Below are 18,356 nucleotides of genomic sequence, written 5' to 3' on the forward strand. Positions count from 1 at the left end.
GGCTGCATGCAAAGCTGGTACCTTTCTCATGGGGGAAAATCATGCCTATTGCACACATAGCCCTGATAACCCATTAGGCAGACATGCGGGGATGCCAACAGGATTTCCTGGGACCTTTTGTTGGCATCTGTCTATCTCAAGAGACAATGGAGTGCACCTCTCGGGGTGAAGTCAAACTGCTGCGTTAGCAGTACCAAAGTGACCTCCCCAGATACAAGCCAGGGCAGTGTGTATGGAGGTCTTGAACTGCCCAGACAACAAGGCCGCCCTCTCAGCCTTGCTGATGTGGTCCAAAGCAAAGCTTGGCACCAGCTTGGCTGCAGGAGATGCCAGAAGGAGGCATACAGGGTGCCATGCAACCATCTTAGATTAAAGAAATATGACTAAAGAAGCTGTTGGGGTAACCAAAAATTCCCACATTTTAATTTACATACAATCACCAATTTAAATCATTCGCATACAATTCACATAAGCATGGCAGACTACCAACAATAGATTTTGAAGTTGTCCCTTTTCTATGATGCCGAATGCACATTTTCCAGAGATAAGAGCAGCAGGTCCTTAGGGATTTGGATGAAAACAATTGGTTGAGATCTCATTCTACATTTTTAAAAGAGTTTTGGCAATAATGGAGTGGACAGATGGAGCAATTAGTGTTGGAGTACTGGTATGATGCCTGGAGCATGCAGAATAAGATGCTAGACCATTTCTCATGCCAAAAATCAATTTAATATGACACTTTTTAAAAAAAAACCTACCACAAAAAACCTACCTGTGATGATGGGGCATGTTGTCTACCACTATTCATATCAGCTTCAGCCCCTTTTGTGTTTTAACCTTATCCTAAACTATGGAATAGAAAGGAAAAGTGCAGAGAGAAGAAAACAAAGTGATGTGTGGATGCAGACAAACTTGTGAATAAGAAAAGAGAGGATTGGTAGATTAAAATACAGAGGGGGAGCAGAGAGATAATGAATGGAATTTCAGTGATGGAGGAGAATGTGGGCAAAAACAGAGGCGGCAGTTGAGAAACTGAGTGTACAGTACCTGGGGAAAGCAAACAAAATGCAGACCTGTGATTGTGCAGAGAGAGAAAGAAATTGTGGAAAAGGACTATAGTTCAGGGACAAAGCATCTGCTTTGCATGCAGAAAGGTCTCAGGTTCAATTCCCAGCATCTCCAGATAGGGCTTTAAATGTCTCCCTGCCTGAAACCCCGGACTACAACTCCCATCAGCTCCAACCAACGTAACCAATGATGAGGTATGATGGCACTTGGAGCCCAGCAACATCTGGAGGGCATAGCCTCCCCACTTCTGGGATACAGAAAGAAATGACAGTGTACTATGGAGAAGAGAGAAAGAAAGAAAAGGAGGGGAAATGATCGGAAAGTTAACACTAATCAAAATACCGGTACTTTTCTATGGTTCGCATAACAATGTAGCTCATTTGAGTTAGCAGAACTACAGAAGTGGCCCTCAAAGTGGCATGTAGCCCTGCTCTAAACCAAGGGTCAGCAAACTTTTTCAGCAGGGGCCCGGTCCACTGTCTCTCAGACCTTGTGGTGGGCCGGACTATGTTTTTTGGGGGAATGAACAAATTCCTATGCCTCACAAATAACCCAGAGATGCATTTTAAATAAAAGGACACAGTCTAATGTCTGTGGGCCAGATTTAGAAGGCGATTGGGCTGAATCCGGCCCCTGGGCCTTAGTTTGCCTACCCATGCTCTCTAAACAATATGCCTTTCCTGCTATGAATGACATATTTATTTATGTAGCCATGGGTTTTCCACCCCATGCAAGTTTATGTCTATAATATAGGAGAGTTGATCACTGTAAGCCTTCAAAAATAATAGTGTGAGATAAACAGGCTTGCTTATCATTAACATGATGCATAGAAGACTGTGAACCTTGGTTTAATGAGAAACGGCTGCTCCGATGAACAAAGGTGTCACTAACAGATGTCTTTATAAATCACAAGCCACTGAAGCAGATCCTGTGGGCCTCAAATGCTCCTGGCAAATTAGTAAACTGTTACCTGCTTTTAAATTTTATCAAGCCAATTTAATGGAACTGGTTTTAATTGCTAATTGCATCTTTCTATTTAGGATTACATAATACATTGAGGAGTCTCTTCAATTTGGCTTTGAGCATGCGCTTTAACTCATGCCTTGAGTGAAGCACTGTTGGTTTGTGCTGCAATTTGAATTGCCACAACTAACTTTAATAGTATATATAGTGAAAGTTATTGTGCCTTCTCAACATCTGCCTATTTTCACCCTAAGAGCTGCAGGGGAGACCCTGCTCAGGGTCAGTGAGCAATCATTTGTAATCCCTTGCTGATGTACTGTGAATTCTGTCTTTTAAAACATTTTGCTGATATTACTTTGTATAATGTACTTAAGGTTTTGATTTGGTTTATATTCTTTGCTCATCTGTATGCCATCTTAGACTCCTAGGAAGGAAGAGTGGGGCAGAAATACTAAATAAATAATATGTATGAGAAGATAATGATAATAATAATAATTTATTATTTGTACCCCGCCCATCGCTGGGTTTCCCCAGCCACTCTGGGCGGCTTCCAACAGAATATTAAAATAATCTATTAAATATTAAAAGCTTCCCTAAACAGGGCTGCCTTCAGATGTCTTCTAAAAATCTGGTAGTTATTTTTCTCTTTGACATCTGATGGGAGGGCATTCCACAGGGCGGGTGCCACTACCGAGAAGGCCCTCTGCCTGGTTCCCTGTAACCTGGCTTCTCGCAACGAGGGAACCGCCAGAATGCCCTTGGTGCTGGACCTCAGTGTCCGGGCAGAACAATAGGGGTGGAGACGCTCCTTCAGGTATCATTAAAATGTGTCTCCACAGTAGACAATGAAGACACAAATGAAATGTTAGGAAACGGGGTATTGTTTGTTCAGAAAGAACCATGTGTTTAACACAAAAGTTTGCAGATGCATAATTCAAGGAAAATATTGGGGCACAAAAAATCACTTTCTTAACAGAAATTATGCAAATCAAAATATACTGTTGCATTTGCATTTTGGGCATGTAAGATGGCCTGTATGAGCAACAGGTTACTTTTTTTAAAAAAAGCAATAGTAGCTCATTTAATTAAAAGTTAACATTCCTGCAAGTATAAGACAATACATACTTGTATAACAGAGGGGGAAGGTTGTCACTGGATCAGGGCCTGCAATGTACATGAATGGTGACAATCATGATTTCATATTCCTGGATGATTCCAGGTTGGACCCTGAGCATTAATAGCATTCACAGCAGCAATAGAACAACTTTCAATGTGCTCCTTGGGTTCTTGAGTTGGATTCTTCCAGTCCAGCTTAAAGACAAGAGACTCGTTTCTGTTGGGCTGTGAGACAGTTTTGCTGGTGTGTTCTGAAAGATGCAGTTTTCTGCTATGGAAACAAAACAGAAACCACTATTAAACACACACACACACACACACACACACACACACACACACTTTTGAATAGATTTGTCTTTGTCATACTTGAATCTCACTCTTCCTCCATGGAGCTCAGGATGGCATACATGGGGCAATCATATTTTATTTGCACAATAACTCTGTGACTAATAACCTTAGAAGCAATAAATAATGTTACCCCAGCCAAGATCAAGTGCTAAGCAGGAATGTGAATCCCAGACTAGAATCCTAGACCTAGGAATGCCCCATTAAAGTCAACTGGACTTGCTTCTAGAGGATTGCACTACCAGTTTCCTACCCAGGGACACGTTAACTACTATAGCTGTAGCTCTACACATGCTTCATAAGTATAGGCTTTAAAAAAAGAAAAGAACACTAAGTTAACAATCCAGTTCTGTGATAAAGCACAGAAGGTGATTAATACTACCCTAAAAGAATGCATGAAGATGACAAAGATATCTTGGCACAGGGCCAAATCAAATGTGATGTGGGACATCACAATTAGGATCTTTCAGCTCCTGTTTTGCTTACAGTTACTTCGAAGATCAGCTCCATCAGAAAAGGGGCGTGGGAAGAAAGGGTTAAACAACATTCCTCAGAGCACTACTCTGCCAACTTCCAAAACAGCACAAAAACAAAAATGCAGGAGATTCTATTAGTGGATTTCCTACCTCACATTTAACTTGTCACTAATTTAGCCAAATCAACAGCGGTCTGCCACAAGCACAAACAGATTCATCAACAGATAGTAGCTGAAGTTGGAAAATGCCCTCTTGCATTCTGCTGGGGACAATAGATCAATAATGCCCAAGGTTAGAGTGCCAGGAAGGATTCAACTTCAACAGCTAAAAACAACCATGAGGCTTCACTCCATTTGCCTGTATAAAATCCCCACTCATTTGTCACAGCAATGCTGGTACAAATACTGTACACAGCCTTGCCCCTTTCTCCATCCTTTTTGCTCCAAGTCAGTCTCTTGCATGCCAAAGCTGCTCCATGAAAGGGGGTTGCAGGTCTTCTTCTTTGGTGATCACTCGTAGCCAAGTAAGATTGTCTTCCATGGACATGGTCTTAACAGTGGGTCCGTAAGTGACTGTTGAGGCCAATTCTAGATCCACAAGTCCTTCCACAGTGGGAACAAAGGTTTCCAGGCGGGAGCTAATCCTGGTGACGGTTTGCCAAGTGTGCCTTCCTCTTAGCACATTTCTCCCTTTTGTCCTAAGTTTGAGCGTCTTTAAAGTCCACGACACCTTTGGTAAAGGCTGTTCTCCAACTGCAGCGCTCACAGGCCAGTGTTTCCCAGTTGTCGGTGTTCACATTTTTTAAGATTTGCCTTCAGAGAGCCTTTAAATCTCTTTTGTTGACCACCAGCATTACGCTTTCCAATTTTAAGTTCAGAATAGACTAGTTGCTTTGGAAGACAATTATCAGATATCCGAACAACATCACCAGTCCAACGAAGTTGATGTTGAAGAATCATTCCTTTGACAATGATTCTTGCAGGTACTGCTGCTACAGTGTCATGGCTTCAGCTCCTCCCCCAGGAGATGGAGTAGGGCAGCCTTGCAGTGGTGGAACAAAGATTTCATTTGCACAGGGACTAGTCAGTGCAAGAACTGATCGGATCTGCTGCCTTTGGCCGAGTTTGCCTACAACAATGCCTGCCATGCCTCCACGGGGCAGAGCCCTTTCTATGCCAACCTCGGGTACCACCCATGCCACCACCCCTGCACACCGGCGGCGTCTCTCGTACCTTCCGTCAATGATCGGGTCTCCCACATTCAGGAGCACAAGCCGACCTGGTACAGTACCTAGAGAGAGCCAAGGCCAATTATAAGGCGCAAGCTGACCGACGGCATCAGCAGGGGCCCGCATTCCAGGTCAGGGACAAGGTCTGGCTGTCCTTGGAGCACCATCACACCAGACGTCCCTCGGCTAAGCTGGACTACAAGTACCAGGGACCTTTCCCCATCCTGCAGCAGATCAATCCGGTTGCCCACAAGTTGGAGCTTCCCCCCTCTCTGAAGATCCACCCGGTGTTTCACGTATCCCAGCTCAAGCCCTGCTATGCGGACTATTTTCTGGGTCGCATCGCCTCGCCACCGCTGCTGGTCCAAGTTGACGGTCATGAGGAGTTCCAGGTTGCCCAGGTCCTGGACTCGAAATGTCTCCGTGGCAAACTCCACTATCTAATTGACTGAGTGGGCTATGGGCCCAAGGAAAGATCATAGGAACTGGCCAACCATGTCGACGCGCCTACCAAGGTTTGGGCCTTTCACCAGAGGTTCCCAGACAAGCCTGGGCCTTGACCGGGGGAGGAACCCCGTTTTCCTGTGGGGGAGAGTACTGTCAGGAGTGTGTGCAGGAGCCAGGCCCTGTGACTGGTAGGGCCTTGCAGGACTGGGGCCTTCCTGAGTTTGGCCTGGAAGGGCAAGGCGCAGCCGCACAGGTGAGGCTTGACAGAAGACTCGTAGCACCTGGTGGGAAGGGCCAGGAGGGGTATATAAGATCAGCATTTCCCTCTGGCTCTTTGCCACAGCAACTCGCTACCCACCTAGCTGTGCTTTGGCTTCCTGACTCTTGGACCCTTGGCTTCCTGACTCCTGGTATCCTGGCCCTCTGATTCTTGCCTTCCTGACTCCTGGTTTCCTGATTGTCTTCCTGACCCGTGGATTGCAGACCCTGGACTGCTGATTCCTGCGTCCCGTCCTCTATCTCAGTCCCAATGTACCAAGCCAGGACTCTGACTGCCTGTAACCCGGACCGTGACAAGAATGAACCATATGTTGTAAATATTACACATGACATGAGAAGACTTGATCTATTTATTTGTATCATTTATTATGATCCTTATTTATAAAACCAAATAAAAAGTTATTTTTTTAAATGCACCCTGAAACTCGCAAACAAAATTGTAAAGCCGACCAAAGGAATGCAGTATATTTCATTCTAAAGCATGTTTCTTTTATCTGCATTTTTAGTTCAAATCCTCATTGATCAGTCAGCAACACTGTGCTGCCTCCCTTTCAATAATCCACAGACAAGTGCACTAAAAAAATAATTTTCTTCTGTCCAGATGAATCAGTGTTTATTCTCAATGGCTAAATCCTTCTGTCTCAGCTGAATTATGTGCTCTATGACACAGACCTTTCACATGAAATGTTACTACTGCAATGTTGTTGTTGTTTAGTCGTTTAGTCGTGTCCGACTCTTCGTGACCCCATGGGGAAACAATCCACACTCATTATTCAGGAAGTAGAACAATGCTAAACTACTTAGCCCAAACTTTATTCCCTGTCTTACTCAGGGGTCCATGTCCCAGAATATTTGCTTTCATGAAAATGTTTCAATGACTGATTCCACAATGAGTTTTAATGCTTCCAATTGTCAGTTGTGAAATTCATTAGCAGTGCATAAGCAACCTGTGGCTTTCAGCCTAATTTCATGGGGTAGGGACAGGGCCAGCCCACCCATGAGGCAAGGTGAGGTGATTGCCTTGGGTGACAGGATCCAGAGGCAGAAGATCCTAAAAGGGATCTTTATTCCCCCTTTGTTCCTGATGTAGATCTTCCCTCACCCCTTCTTCCCTGGCAGGGAGTAGAGTACCATTTTGTGGTTTGCCCCAAGCATCAAAATGTCTTGGACTAGCCCCAGAATAAGAAAAGGAGGATTTGGGGGGGAACCTCTGCCAAGTGATCGGTTCAGACCTCTAAGAAGAGTGATTTGTCCTACTCCCAGCAGTCTGCTAGAGAGAGAAGGGGATGGCAGAAAGAGACTCCTTCCTCTCCTCTCACTGTGCACCTTCAAAAGATGCTGGGGGGCATGTCTGTAGGGTGCACAGGGGCCTGGAGAGGAGGAATGGGGAAAGTTCCCTTGTGAATGAAAGTCTACTGCACTAGTGGAACATCAGTACTGAGTATAACCCAACGTTACCTAATCCCCGCATTTCACAAAAGCTAATATTTGACCTGAATGGCCCTGCTCAAGGAAAGTCACAAAGACGGCAAGGACTCCTATGGACTAAATAACACAGTAGGCATTCAAATAAGTAGGCATTCAAATGAACAATCTTGCAAGTTCCATGACTGCACAAGAGGGTAGCAGGAACACACCCTTCACCATTGAACAGGTGAAGGGGTTTGTTTGAACACACATATACTGCCTTTCAAATAGCAAATAATTATCATCGATCCTGAATTCAAATGCAAACATTCCCTCAGCTACAAAGAAGAGACTGCGGGCTGTAACAGGAAGAACACTGTACCTATTTGCTTGCAGAACTGGTCCGTACATGTCCTGTTCCACACACCTTTCTTTAACATAGAGAACTTCCTCTAGTCTCTCGACCTGAAAAACAAAAAGGACATCTTTTTCAGTCAACCTGAAATGAAGTAGGCATCTTTCAGTTACAGGATCTAATGAGGATGCTCTACTGGTATGGTCTGAAGGTACATGAAGCCATCACCTGGCTGAAGCTAAGTGAGTCTGATCACTGTCTGGATAGGCAACTGCCTTGGGTCCAATGACAGGAAAAAAGGGAGCTCTAACTCTAAGAAAATAAATAAAGGATGCTTCAGCCACATAGGTAGTTAGCAAGAGCAGGCAGCACAGTGGGGAGGTGCTTTACCAGGGCAATGCAGCAGCTAGAACAAGGCTGTGTGTGCACATTGGTGGGAGCATCCATTGGTGTGCTTGCACAGCCCCAACCTTGCACATTTCCCTGCCCTGCTCTGCATCATCCCAATAAGTGGCATTGATTACTGTACTGTGTTAGGTGGGTAGCTCTGCAGCACTGCCCCAACCACTCCTGGTAGATACTCTTGATGGGATGAATTAGCATAATTTCTTTCCAGATCTTATCTCTGAGCTTCTGACAAAGCAAGGTTTAGGAAGGCAATGGCTGCATAAGCTGAAATTGGGTTTGCCTCTTGGTTCTGAACTTGCTCTATTGTCACAATTAAAATGCATCTTGTACTATTCTAGTAAGTTGGCAACCCTAATAAGCAGAGGCACCAAAGTCAACCTGTGTGTTTGGCCTTTTAACACTTACTGCGCAGAGTGTGAGCTGTTCCTCAAAGCCTCAGATTTATCACTTACAAAGGCCAAGTAGAAAGTTTCAACAGCTTTACTGTTTCTAATTCAGCAGATTAGGGACATTCAAAGCATGAGTGACTAGTTTCAAAGGAAATGAACAGATATCCAGTTATGATAAAGCAGTTATGATCATCAGCTAGCCTTATAATTAAGAGAGAGATGAGAACAGGTATCAACAGATTTAGGTTAACACACTTAAGAGTACAGTATATTAATCATTTTTAACAAGCTGGAAAACTTCAAATTCACACATATATATTTCAAATCAACCTAATTAAGGTTGTCATAGTTACCAAATGTGCCACTTAGTGATATTTCCCCAGGTCATTCTTTTAAGGGAGAAAAAAGGAAATGAGTTTATCTGATTCTGAAGTTCCTTTAATAATTAGACCAAGCTAGATTTGAGGGCTTGAAAATGTCTGCTGCTGTATCTGTAAAAATGTAAAGGACCCCTGACAGTTAAGTCCAGTTGCGAACAATTCTGGGGTTGCGGCGCTCATCTCACTTTACTGGCTGAGGGAGCTGGCGTTTGTCCGCAGACAGTTTTTCCAGGTCATGTGGCCAGCATGACTAAGCCACTTCTGGTGAAACCAGAGCAGCGCACGGAAACGCCGTTTACCTTCCCGCTGGAGCAGTACCTATTTGTCTACTTGCACTTTGACGTGCTTTTGAACTGCTAGGTTGGCAGGAGCTGGGACCGAGCAATGGGAGCTCACCCCATCGCAGGGATTCAAACCGCTGACCATCTGATCAGCAAGCCCTAGGCTCAGTGGTTTAGATCATAGCGCCACCCGCATACCCACAAGCAATTGTTTCTCAAAGACAGACATTAAAGGTTATTCCTTTTCTAGTCCATTGACTGCTATTCCTAAATTGGTCATTAATGTATTTTGCTAGTCATCTTTTCTGCTGTGACCTGGTGTTTTCTGATGGTAGATAAAGTTCCACAAAACCAACTGTTTTACCATAGTTATGACAACATATGAGGCAGAAAGGGGGTGCTTCCAGATGGGGTTTTTTGTCATGTCCCTCTTAAAGGAAACCACTTTGGAGGATCTGGAGAAGCAGCCTACATCACAGGGCCATGAAGCAGAGGAGAAGTAGGGGCCCTGGGGGTCATCTAATCCAACTCCCTGCATTGCAGGTGTCAGGAGTATGGGCAGGAGTCAGGCTCTGGGGCCTGTAGTGCTTTGCAGGACTGGGGCCTGCCTCAGCTTGTGCTGGAGAAGCAAGGAGTGGCCACTCAGGTGAGGCCACTTGATAACTCACTGCACCTGGTGGCAGGAGCTGGGAGGGATAAAAGCTCAGCATTTCCCTTCAGCTCTTTGCCACAGCAACGCTATCCCTGCCTGGTTGCATCTGGCCTCTTGCTCCTTGCTCCCTTGCCTTGCCGACGCCTTGATCCTCGACCCTTGGATCCTTGCCTTGCCGACGCCTTGCTCCTTGGACCCTCGCCTTGCCGACGCCTTGATCTTTGACCCTCAGACCTTCGCCTTGCCGACGCCTTGCTCCTCGACCCCCCCAGACCTTCGCCTCCGCCCGGCTCCTTGACCCTGCAACTGCCTGCTGTTGGACCCTCAGCCCTGCACCTGTTCCTGCTTCTACACCACCATCTTGCCTCTGGTCCTGACGTCCTCAGCCAGGGCTTCAACCGCCCGCCAACCGGACCATGACAGCAGGGATCTCAACACATGCCCCCCTCCCATGCTTAGCTTTGCAAATGTGCTAGCAGTTTTAGTGCTGCACCACTAGTTGACAGTATATATGCTGCTAGAGCTTTAATGAAACACCACAACTGCCCCCCCCCCATTTCTCCCCATTTCAAAAGATTGAAATAATAACTAGAAAAGTAGCTGGTGACTGATGATGGGTTTAGTTCCAATTTCAGAGGATAATCAATACAGTTCCCTTGAATTCACAGAATAAAAGTTTTCATCTGGAATTGAATTGAGTAGGTCTGTTGTCTAAGGCTGAGACAACTAGGACTAAGAATCTCTTAATTAGCAGGCTGATATGCTTGCCATCTCTAGAGAATGCCCCATTAGGAACCTTTTAACATAAAAAGGGATCAAAGAAGGTACCTTGCTGTTTCTGTTAAGCTCAACCTTGCCTTTCCAATAAAAGAATAAGAAAGGATTAGGTGTTTTTGCTAATTAAAATGAAATAAGAGAGCTGACAGAATTCTCTATAATATGATTGCACCTTAAGGACCTCTCTGTTGGAATCAGGAAATATTTTATACTAGTGTCATTGAACCCGTTAAATAAACGGCCGTTAGAACATATGTGAGAGGAGCAGCGGGGCTGCGGCCATTCCTCCCTCTGTGCGCTCGGCTGCGGGGCGCACCAGGAACGCAAGTAAACAAACACACTCTCCTGTTGTGCCCCGCGGCCGAGCGCAGAGAGGGAGGGAAAGCCGCGGCCCCACCACTCCTCTCATGGGCCAGGGAAGGTTGTGAGGAGGAGGAGGAGGCAGCGGACCAAGATGGAGCTCCCGCTACGAAAAGGCCAGGATTTCGAGGGGTCTGTCGGTGGGAGGAGGAAGAAGAAGAGGACGGGGGAAGTATGGAGGATTGGGGGGAGGGAGGACTCCGGTCTCCAAGGCTCTGTTCGCAACCTGGCCCGTTTGTAGGAAGCGGACATCCCCCTCCACACGCTTCAGTGGCTGTCAGCGCTCTCTCTGCCCTCTCAGGAAAGGTAGCCCTGAGGGCTGGGAAGGGAGGGAGAAGCTCGAGCGGATCCAGCTGCCGCCGCCGCCATATTATCTGTCTCTCTCTTGCTCTCGTGCGCTCCAAGTGTCTCTGCGTTCCAAGTCCCAACAGCTGCCTGTGGGGCACATGCACAGTAGCACAAACCCAGGGACACAGGGACTGGACGCAGAGACACAGGGACTTTATTATATAGGATTAGAAAGAAATTATCTGTGGCTCCTGCAGCATGGCTTATAATACTCAGCAAGAAGGTGAACAGGAGGTATATTTTTAAAGAAATGCTGGCTCCTGCCATTTATGAACATTTTCAATATGAGCTTTGATATGAGTTTGTTTGGTCTTATTTTCTGCATATCAGCAGTAATGAAGGAATAGAAATAGGTGATGATTAGCCCGAACTAGAACTTGCTAACATCAATGGGAGCCTTTAGTCTGCAGCTGAAGCCAGACCAGGCAGTTGTGGTTATGGGCAAGGGAGCTGCATGCTTTGTATAGCGTGGGTATGCCCATGATTAAAGTTGCAACCATGTACCAGTATTTGATAATCAGATTCGGCATCTGAATGTAGTTCTGGACCCAGCACCAGTTTTGGAGTTGCAGGGCACTAACAGTGTGGGATTATGACCACACTTTGAACTCAAGGATCTGTCAACTATCACCCATGTTCCCCTAACTGCCAGGATGAACTACATTATCGGAGAACACTGATACCAGAAAATTCATCAGATAAGCCTTCTGATAGCAAGACACTGTGACGATCAGTTTATAGGTCAGGCCATAGCTCTCAAATGGTGATAAGGTCTTCTTCCCCAACATAATGGAGGCAAGATCTAAGAGAGCTGCTAAGTCCTCCCAGTCCAGGTGTATGTCTTTTCCAACCAGCTATGCAACAACCCATTCCGTTCCTTTCCTTATGAGCAAAAATGAAGCCCTGTGATTGGCTTGCTCCTTTTCACTGTTGTGCTGAGTGACAGTTCTATTGCCCAATGGACTACTTGTTCTCCTGCTACATACTGTCTGAATATTTTTTTGCCTCTACAACTTCAAGAAGGAATAAATGTTGCCTGACCCATCTGAATTTGGAAGACTTGGAAAGGCTAAAAATTGAGACTGCTTGATATCAGAACAGTTTAAAAACCCAGGTGGTGAAGAATATTGGAACTACTAAGGAAACATCTGAATGTTCTCTGCTGAATGAAGAGCTCTTACCTGCTGACTGTAAGCTTAAACTGAGGCCTCTATCCAGTTTGCTTTGTGGCTTCGTGCTGATAAACAAGTAACAAAGAACGCAGACAGTGATGATAAAAGCCAGCAGGACCACTGCTGCAATTGACAAGCCAATAAGTGCTCCAACACTGAGAAAAGAAAGCAACAAAATTTAATGTGCTGGACATTCTAGGAGCATTGTCAAACACAACAGAACAAGAAATCATCAGCATCACATGTACTTAATGAAAGAAGACAGATGTTTTGACAGAATGGAGAAAAACTGATTTGCCTTTAATATTCTCATGGGAGCTGAATTGTCATGAAATTCTACTGTTACTGACCCAGAGCAGAACTCCAACATATAGTTAGCAGAGTAAAAACTTAAAACACGTTTCAGGATTCCCAAAAAATAGACCAGAGGCAATTGTATTTCATCCAGCAGAGCTTTACAGCTACCGAAGGCAAATGAGCATAATGGTCACAAATCCAATACAATCAGGATTGGCACTGTCCATAAGAAATCTAGTTGCAGCAGACTTAACTTAAACCAGGCTTCCTCAAACTCAACCCTCCAGATGTTTTTGGCCTACAACTCCATAGCTAGCAGGACCAGTGGTCAGGGATTATGGGAATTGTAGTCTCAAAACATTGGGAGGGCCGAGTTTGAGGAAGCCTGACTTAAACTTACAATAACTTATTAATAAGACTAAACCTTAACACTATATACAGAACACTAAACCAAAAGGAAAAGAGAGAGAAACAGAAACTGAAACCCAGGCTCCTTCTGGCCTTACTTTTATAGTCAGCATGACCTTGACAGAAGATAAGAGATGAGAGACATAGCTGCCAAGACTCCCGTTTTTCGCGGGAAACCCCCGTATTTTAAACAGTTTCCCGCTGGCAGCCCGGATTGGGAAAAATCCCGTAAATCCCCTGGATTTCCTACCTGCCAGGGAGGCTCCATTTTGGGTCCTGGCGCCGCCCAATTTCCGGTGCCCATACATGGGTAGTGCGGCACCGGAAGTCGCTTCTACACATGTCCGGACATGCGTAGAAGCGACTTCTGGTGCCGCGCTACCCATGTATGGGCACTGGAAATCGGGTGGCGCCAGCACCAGAGGTTGCGTCTACGCATGTCCAAACATGCGTAGAAGTGACTTCCGGTGCCATGCCGCTGCTGATCCCACATTTTTCAGCAGGAGACTTGGCAGCTATGAAGAGATCCAGTTTAAACCAGCTGTACTCAGCTTCTCTGAAAGAATAACCCAAACATCATGAACCTTCTGCTTGTTTCTTTCACACAGAGAAGCTTCCAGAACCCTCTTGAATTAAGTAGAATAGGAAACATCTTTACACATCAGATCAATACTTTCTGTTCTAAGAAAATGCAAATTGACACACCCCCATTTATTAGGTACAGGAAGTATTGATATGCAAAATGCCTATAGGAAAACATTGCATGTACACCTTCCTTCTACAAGAATAAAACCTAGCCTTTTGTTGCTGGACCTGCAATTTACAGCAGACAACACATTCCTTCACTATTCCCGGGGAGATAAACATAGACAGAGAAGGGGACTGAAGCTATCTAGTCCAACTTTCTGCTCCAGGAAGGACAATATGCTTGTCAGTCACTCACACCCATCGTGATATTCAGTTCTAAATGGACTAAAACAGAAGTAGTGTGCTGAAGCAAATGTTTTGCCACAGGCCCCCTATTTTAGATTCCATGTTGCTGGTCTGGTCTCTTCGCATGCAAAAGAGACAGGTGGTAGAGTCCCAAGGTTACAGAATGGACTGTACCACTTCAGACTGCATGTGGAGGATCATTATTTTGAATGATTCTTTGTATAAAATTATTACTTTTTATTATGAAAAAAGTGAAATTCCACAGGTTTCTTAATTCCTACACAGCACTGCCTTTGCTGTAGAAATTTTGTATTCTGTGAGGTGGACTTCTCTCACATGAAATGTAGCAGCACCATCTGCCTGCATAGATTAGTACTTAAATTCAGTCACTGATGGTTGATATTCTTCTTTTGGGATGACATCTGTTACTTCTGAGGAAGAAAATGACAGAGAAGGGAGTGTAATGAGGAACTTTAAGTGTTATGTTGCTATTCCAACCGTAGTTGACATCCCATCCCTAATGATGCCGTCAGCATTGAAAGTGCTGCTGTTTTTGACTAGTCATGACAATAAAATAACTGTTCTTGTCAGCAGCTATTTTGTCTGCCTAATTTTCTGAAATACCTCAACATGGTGTCAGAAGTCTAATCCTTAAAACTCACAATTGCTTACTATGACAGTTTTAAGCTCCAGAAAGCTTATTTGGCCACAGTGCTTAGTGATGTATACATGTACAGTTGGTGTCACTGAACACATGATGGGGCAGGGGGGCAGGACCCCACCCACAAGATGTCATTTGCAAATACTCTTTTAATCAATATCCAGGTGATCACAGTTGACACTCCTTAAAAATATAAACTTATTCAATACTTTGGTTTCTCTTCAGATTGCATAAATCTTTTTATCTTTTACTCATAAACTTAGTAGAATAGGACTTTTAAAAGAGTGTTCAAAGTGTTTTCTGTGTATTAGTATTAGTAATATATTAGTAATATTCTTAAGAAAATCAGCCCTGAGTTCTCACTGGAAGGACAGATCGTGAAGCTGAGGCTCCAATACTTTGGCCACCTCATGAGAAGAGAAGAATCCTTGGAAAAGACCCTGATGTTGGGAAAGATGGAGGGCACAAGGATAAGGGGATGACAGAGGACGAGATTGTTGGACAGTGTTCTCGAAGCTACGAACATGAGTTTGACCAAACTGCGGGAGGCAGTGCAAGACAGGAGTGCCTGGCGTGCTATGGTCCATGGGGTCACGAAGAGTCAGACACGACTAAACGACTAAACAACAACAACAACAATATATTAGTTACAGGTAGGTAGCCGTGTTGGTCTGACGTAGTCGAAACAAAAAATAAATTAAAAAATTCCTTCCAGTAGCACCTTAGAGACCAACTAAGTTTGTCATTGGTATGAGCTTTTGTATGCATGCACGAAGAAGTGTATCTGAAGAAGTGTGCATGTACACGAAAGTTCATACCAATGACAAACTTAGTTGGTCTCTAAGGTGCTACTGGAATGTATTTTTATTTTATTTTTTGTTTCGAGTAATATATTAGTATTAGTAATATATTGGAGGACAGACTAGACAAGAGATTCCACCTCCCCCGCCCCTCAGTTTGTTAACTCAGGTGGACTTTTCCAAGGCTGCACAAATCCTTGCCACAGCTACACTATCCCTATTGCAAATGCAACATGGAGGCTACAAGCTTATACCCACTTATCTGGGAGTAAGCCTCACTGAATTCAATGGGGTTTACTTCCAAGTGGAAATGCATAGGATTGCACTGTGAATATACCGTAACATGACTTGCCTAAAACCACCTGGATTAAGTTTGAACCAAATCAGATTCTTGTTAAGAAAACTCTTTCACAACATTATTAATGATGAGTTATTTCTACAAAGAGACAAATCTTTCATTTGGATTAATTAGACTAGGCTAGTAACTACCGTACCATTCTCCTGTTCTGTACCACTAATATTAATTAGAGTTAATGAAAAGGCACGCATTGGAGTCTCAAAGAACCCATCCTTTTGTCACCCTGGTTGTTGCCAGTAATAGATATACAATGATTCAAAGCACATGAAGGGAAATTATTGTATGTTAAGTCGTCTTGCTGCAGAGAGGATCCTCTCACACTGCTTCTGCTACAAGGTTGCTAAAAGAGGGGTAAAAATCCCCTCCTAAAATAATGCAAGTTCTGAGCAACCAGTGTAGATTCCAGAAAGCCCCCATATTTGGTTACATGACTAGTTTGTACATTCACACCCCGGCCACACACATTAACACACTGCTAGTGGCTCAGCTTAACTTAGTGCCAAAGCTTAGCCTGGTGCTAAGGCATCACTGAGACGGGCACAGAATCATTATGCAACCTCTGAGCGTGTGCAGAGCGCATCCCACTAATTCCACACACAGAGACACACCAAAGGGTCTTGGCACTGTGGTGGACTCGGTGGGGTCTAGGCCATAGCTGCCAAGTTATCCCTTATTTTAAGGGATTTTCCCTTATGCTGAATAGGCTTCCTCGCGAGAAAAGGGGGAACTTGGCAGCTATGGTCTAGGCGGGCGGGCAGCCCCCCAGCCTGCCTCCTGGTCTCACCTGAGCCACCACATGTAGTTGTGCTCGTAGGGGAAGAAGCTGTTCGGGTCATCGCAACAATACTTGAGGTCCTGGAAGCCGCAACAGTAGATGGAGCCGGGCTCGCCGTCCTCCCCCGGGCAGCTGAAGGCGCTGACCAGCACCTTGTCGGCATTCATGTAACTCGTGCAGTCGGCGCTCATGGTGCAGCCGAGCGAGCGGAGTCCGCGGCTAGGCTGCTCAGCTTCTTCTTTCAGAAGCGGCGGGGAATTGGAATCGAAGGTGCCGCAGAACAAGGAGGAACGGCGCGCCCGAGGCAAGAGGGGGGGAAAGACGCCCGCGCTAAAGGGAGGAAGAAAGGCAGACGCAACCCGAGGGCGCAGTGGGAGTCGGCTCGCCTTTCCTGCCACTTCTGAGGCGCCCCTTCCACCTCCGCCGACTGACTCTGCTGTAGCCAAGGCGGAGGGTTTCTTTCTCCCTCTCCCACCACTCCCTCGCTCGCCCTGTGCGACGCCCCGCCTCCCTCGCCCTGCAATCTTGCCCGCTGAGCAGGACTTCTGGCCGATGCTATAACGCAGCAGCGATCCTGTGAAGAGAAGCGAAAGGCGAACTGAGGGATTCATCTCGCAGCCCCGGCGCAGCGTCGACGGAATTTCAAGAGAAACCATTTCAGGCGTTATTCCAGACCCTTTTGATTGCCCGGAGGGTCCCATTCACGGGGACGTATATATCCACATCAGCGCCCAACTGTGTTTGACCAGCCAGGTCTGGCAGGCTGCAGCAGCCTGGAAGGTTGCCGTCGTCTGAAAAACTGGCCCGACGCAGTTAAAACGGTGAGGTGACACAGACCACGATCTTTGGACGCCTGGTTTCCAGTTTTGACGTTTGATAAGCAAAAGACGCCCCGGAATCAACCACCCTGGGGTTTTAGTTCTTAGTATAAGGGCTAAGATAGCGGTTAACCAAACAGTGAAGTACATAAAGCTCTACAGCGCTATAGTCAGGTGGGCCAAAAACACTGAGGGTAAGGAAGGAATTTGCCCTAAATCACACACCCATTCATCCAGAGGACTGTTTGTTTACTCAGCTAAATCTCAAAGTCATGTTATCTCAGTTTCACTTTAGGGCAATAGCAGTGAACTTTGGTGCTACACAGGCTGCAAGTCACCCTACAACTGGAGCACAGAGCTATAGCACTATCAGGAAATTGCTACGCAGTAGGGCCACAACTTTTGCGAAGGTTACATTCAGGGGATTTTGCCCAAAGTCAAAACCCAAAAAGTAAAAAAAAAAAAAAGTAAAAATTGCGCGTATAGTCAAAACCCATTGGTTTCTCTGCCAGGTGGGTTTGCCAAAGTCATATTTCCCAGAACCATGCCCTCTTTCCGCCCCTGCCCCCCTTTTAATTTTTTTGCCACATACGTGTATAAGTTGCAGGCTCTGAGGTTGTACCTAATTAAGCAGTATGTTCCCAGTTCACTCCTATAATGCTCAACTTCAGGGTGACACTAAGAGTAAAAAGGAAAAAAACCAAAGAACACATCCATGCCAGCACACACATGGATGACAAATTGTAGGATAAAATCTTCCAACAGAAATCCTAAACTAATGCAGAAAATTAGGCATTACAGTACTGACAACTGTTAGCACCATCAAGTGGAACTATGGAAGCCTGGGAAATGTTT

The 18,356-nt window shown here is 45.3% G+C and overlaps 2 protein-coding genes across 4 annotated transcripts in view; one reads left to right on the top strand and one right to left on the bottom strand.

The window, feature by feature from the left end:
- Window positions 1-397: 397 nt before the first annotated feature.
- Window positions 398-17,384, bottom strand: SHISAL2A (shisa like 2A). 3 transcript variants are annotated; one of them, XR_015951042.1, is made up of 4 exons: window positions 16,693-17,384; window positions 12,461-12,606; window positions 7,712-7,794; window positions 398-3,418 (listed from the first exon to the last, which is right to left on the bottom strand). XR_015951042.1 is itself a non-coding variant. In XM_088674055.1 (3 exons), the coding sequence occupies exons 1-3, from the start codon at window positions 17,382-17,384 to the stop codon at window positions 7,763-7,765; spliced, it is 870 nt and encodes a 289-aa protein (XP_088530181.1). In that variant the 3' UTR covers window positions 7,638-7,762. The 3 variants fall into 3 exon arrangements, 2 of the variants coding, with proteins under 2 accessions (XP_088530181.1, XP_034979944.2); XM_088674055.1 differs by lacking the exon at window positions 398-3,418 and having other exon boundaries at window positions 7,638-7,794; XM_035124053.3 differs by lacking the exons at window positions 398-3,418; window positions 7,712-7,794 and having other exon boundaries at window positions 12,241-12,606.
- Window positions 17,372-18,356, top strand: part of SLC26A8 (solute carrier family 26 member 8) — a 32,256-nt gene continuing 31,271 nt past the window's right edge. Inside the window, exon 1 of the mRNA XM_035124056.3 lies at window positions 17,372-17,504. The gene's annotated coding sequence lies outside the window, so the exon portion shown is untranslated. The remainder of the gene's footprint in view (window positions 17,505-18,356) is intronic.

Source organism: Zootoca vivipara, chromosome 7 (assembly GCF_965207765.1).
Source record: "Zootoca vivipara chromosome 7, rZooViv2.hap1.1, whole genome shotgun sequence".
Taxonomy (NCBI): domain Eukaryota; kingdom Metazoa; phylum Chordata; class Lepidosauria; order Squamata; family Lacertidae; genus Zootoca; species Zootoca vivipara.

Excerpts from the sequence above, each read along its gene's own strand:
- SHISAL2A (XM_035124053.3), bottom strand. The coding sequence starts at position 17,384 with ATGGGACCCTCCGGGCAATCAAAAGGGTCTGGAATAACGCCTGAAATG. Across the intron at positions 12,607-16,692 it reads AACTACATGTGGTGGCTCAG|TGTTGGAGCACTTATTGGCT; the intron begins GTGAGACCAGGA and ends TTCTTTTCTCAG.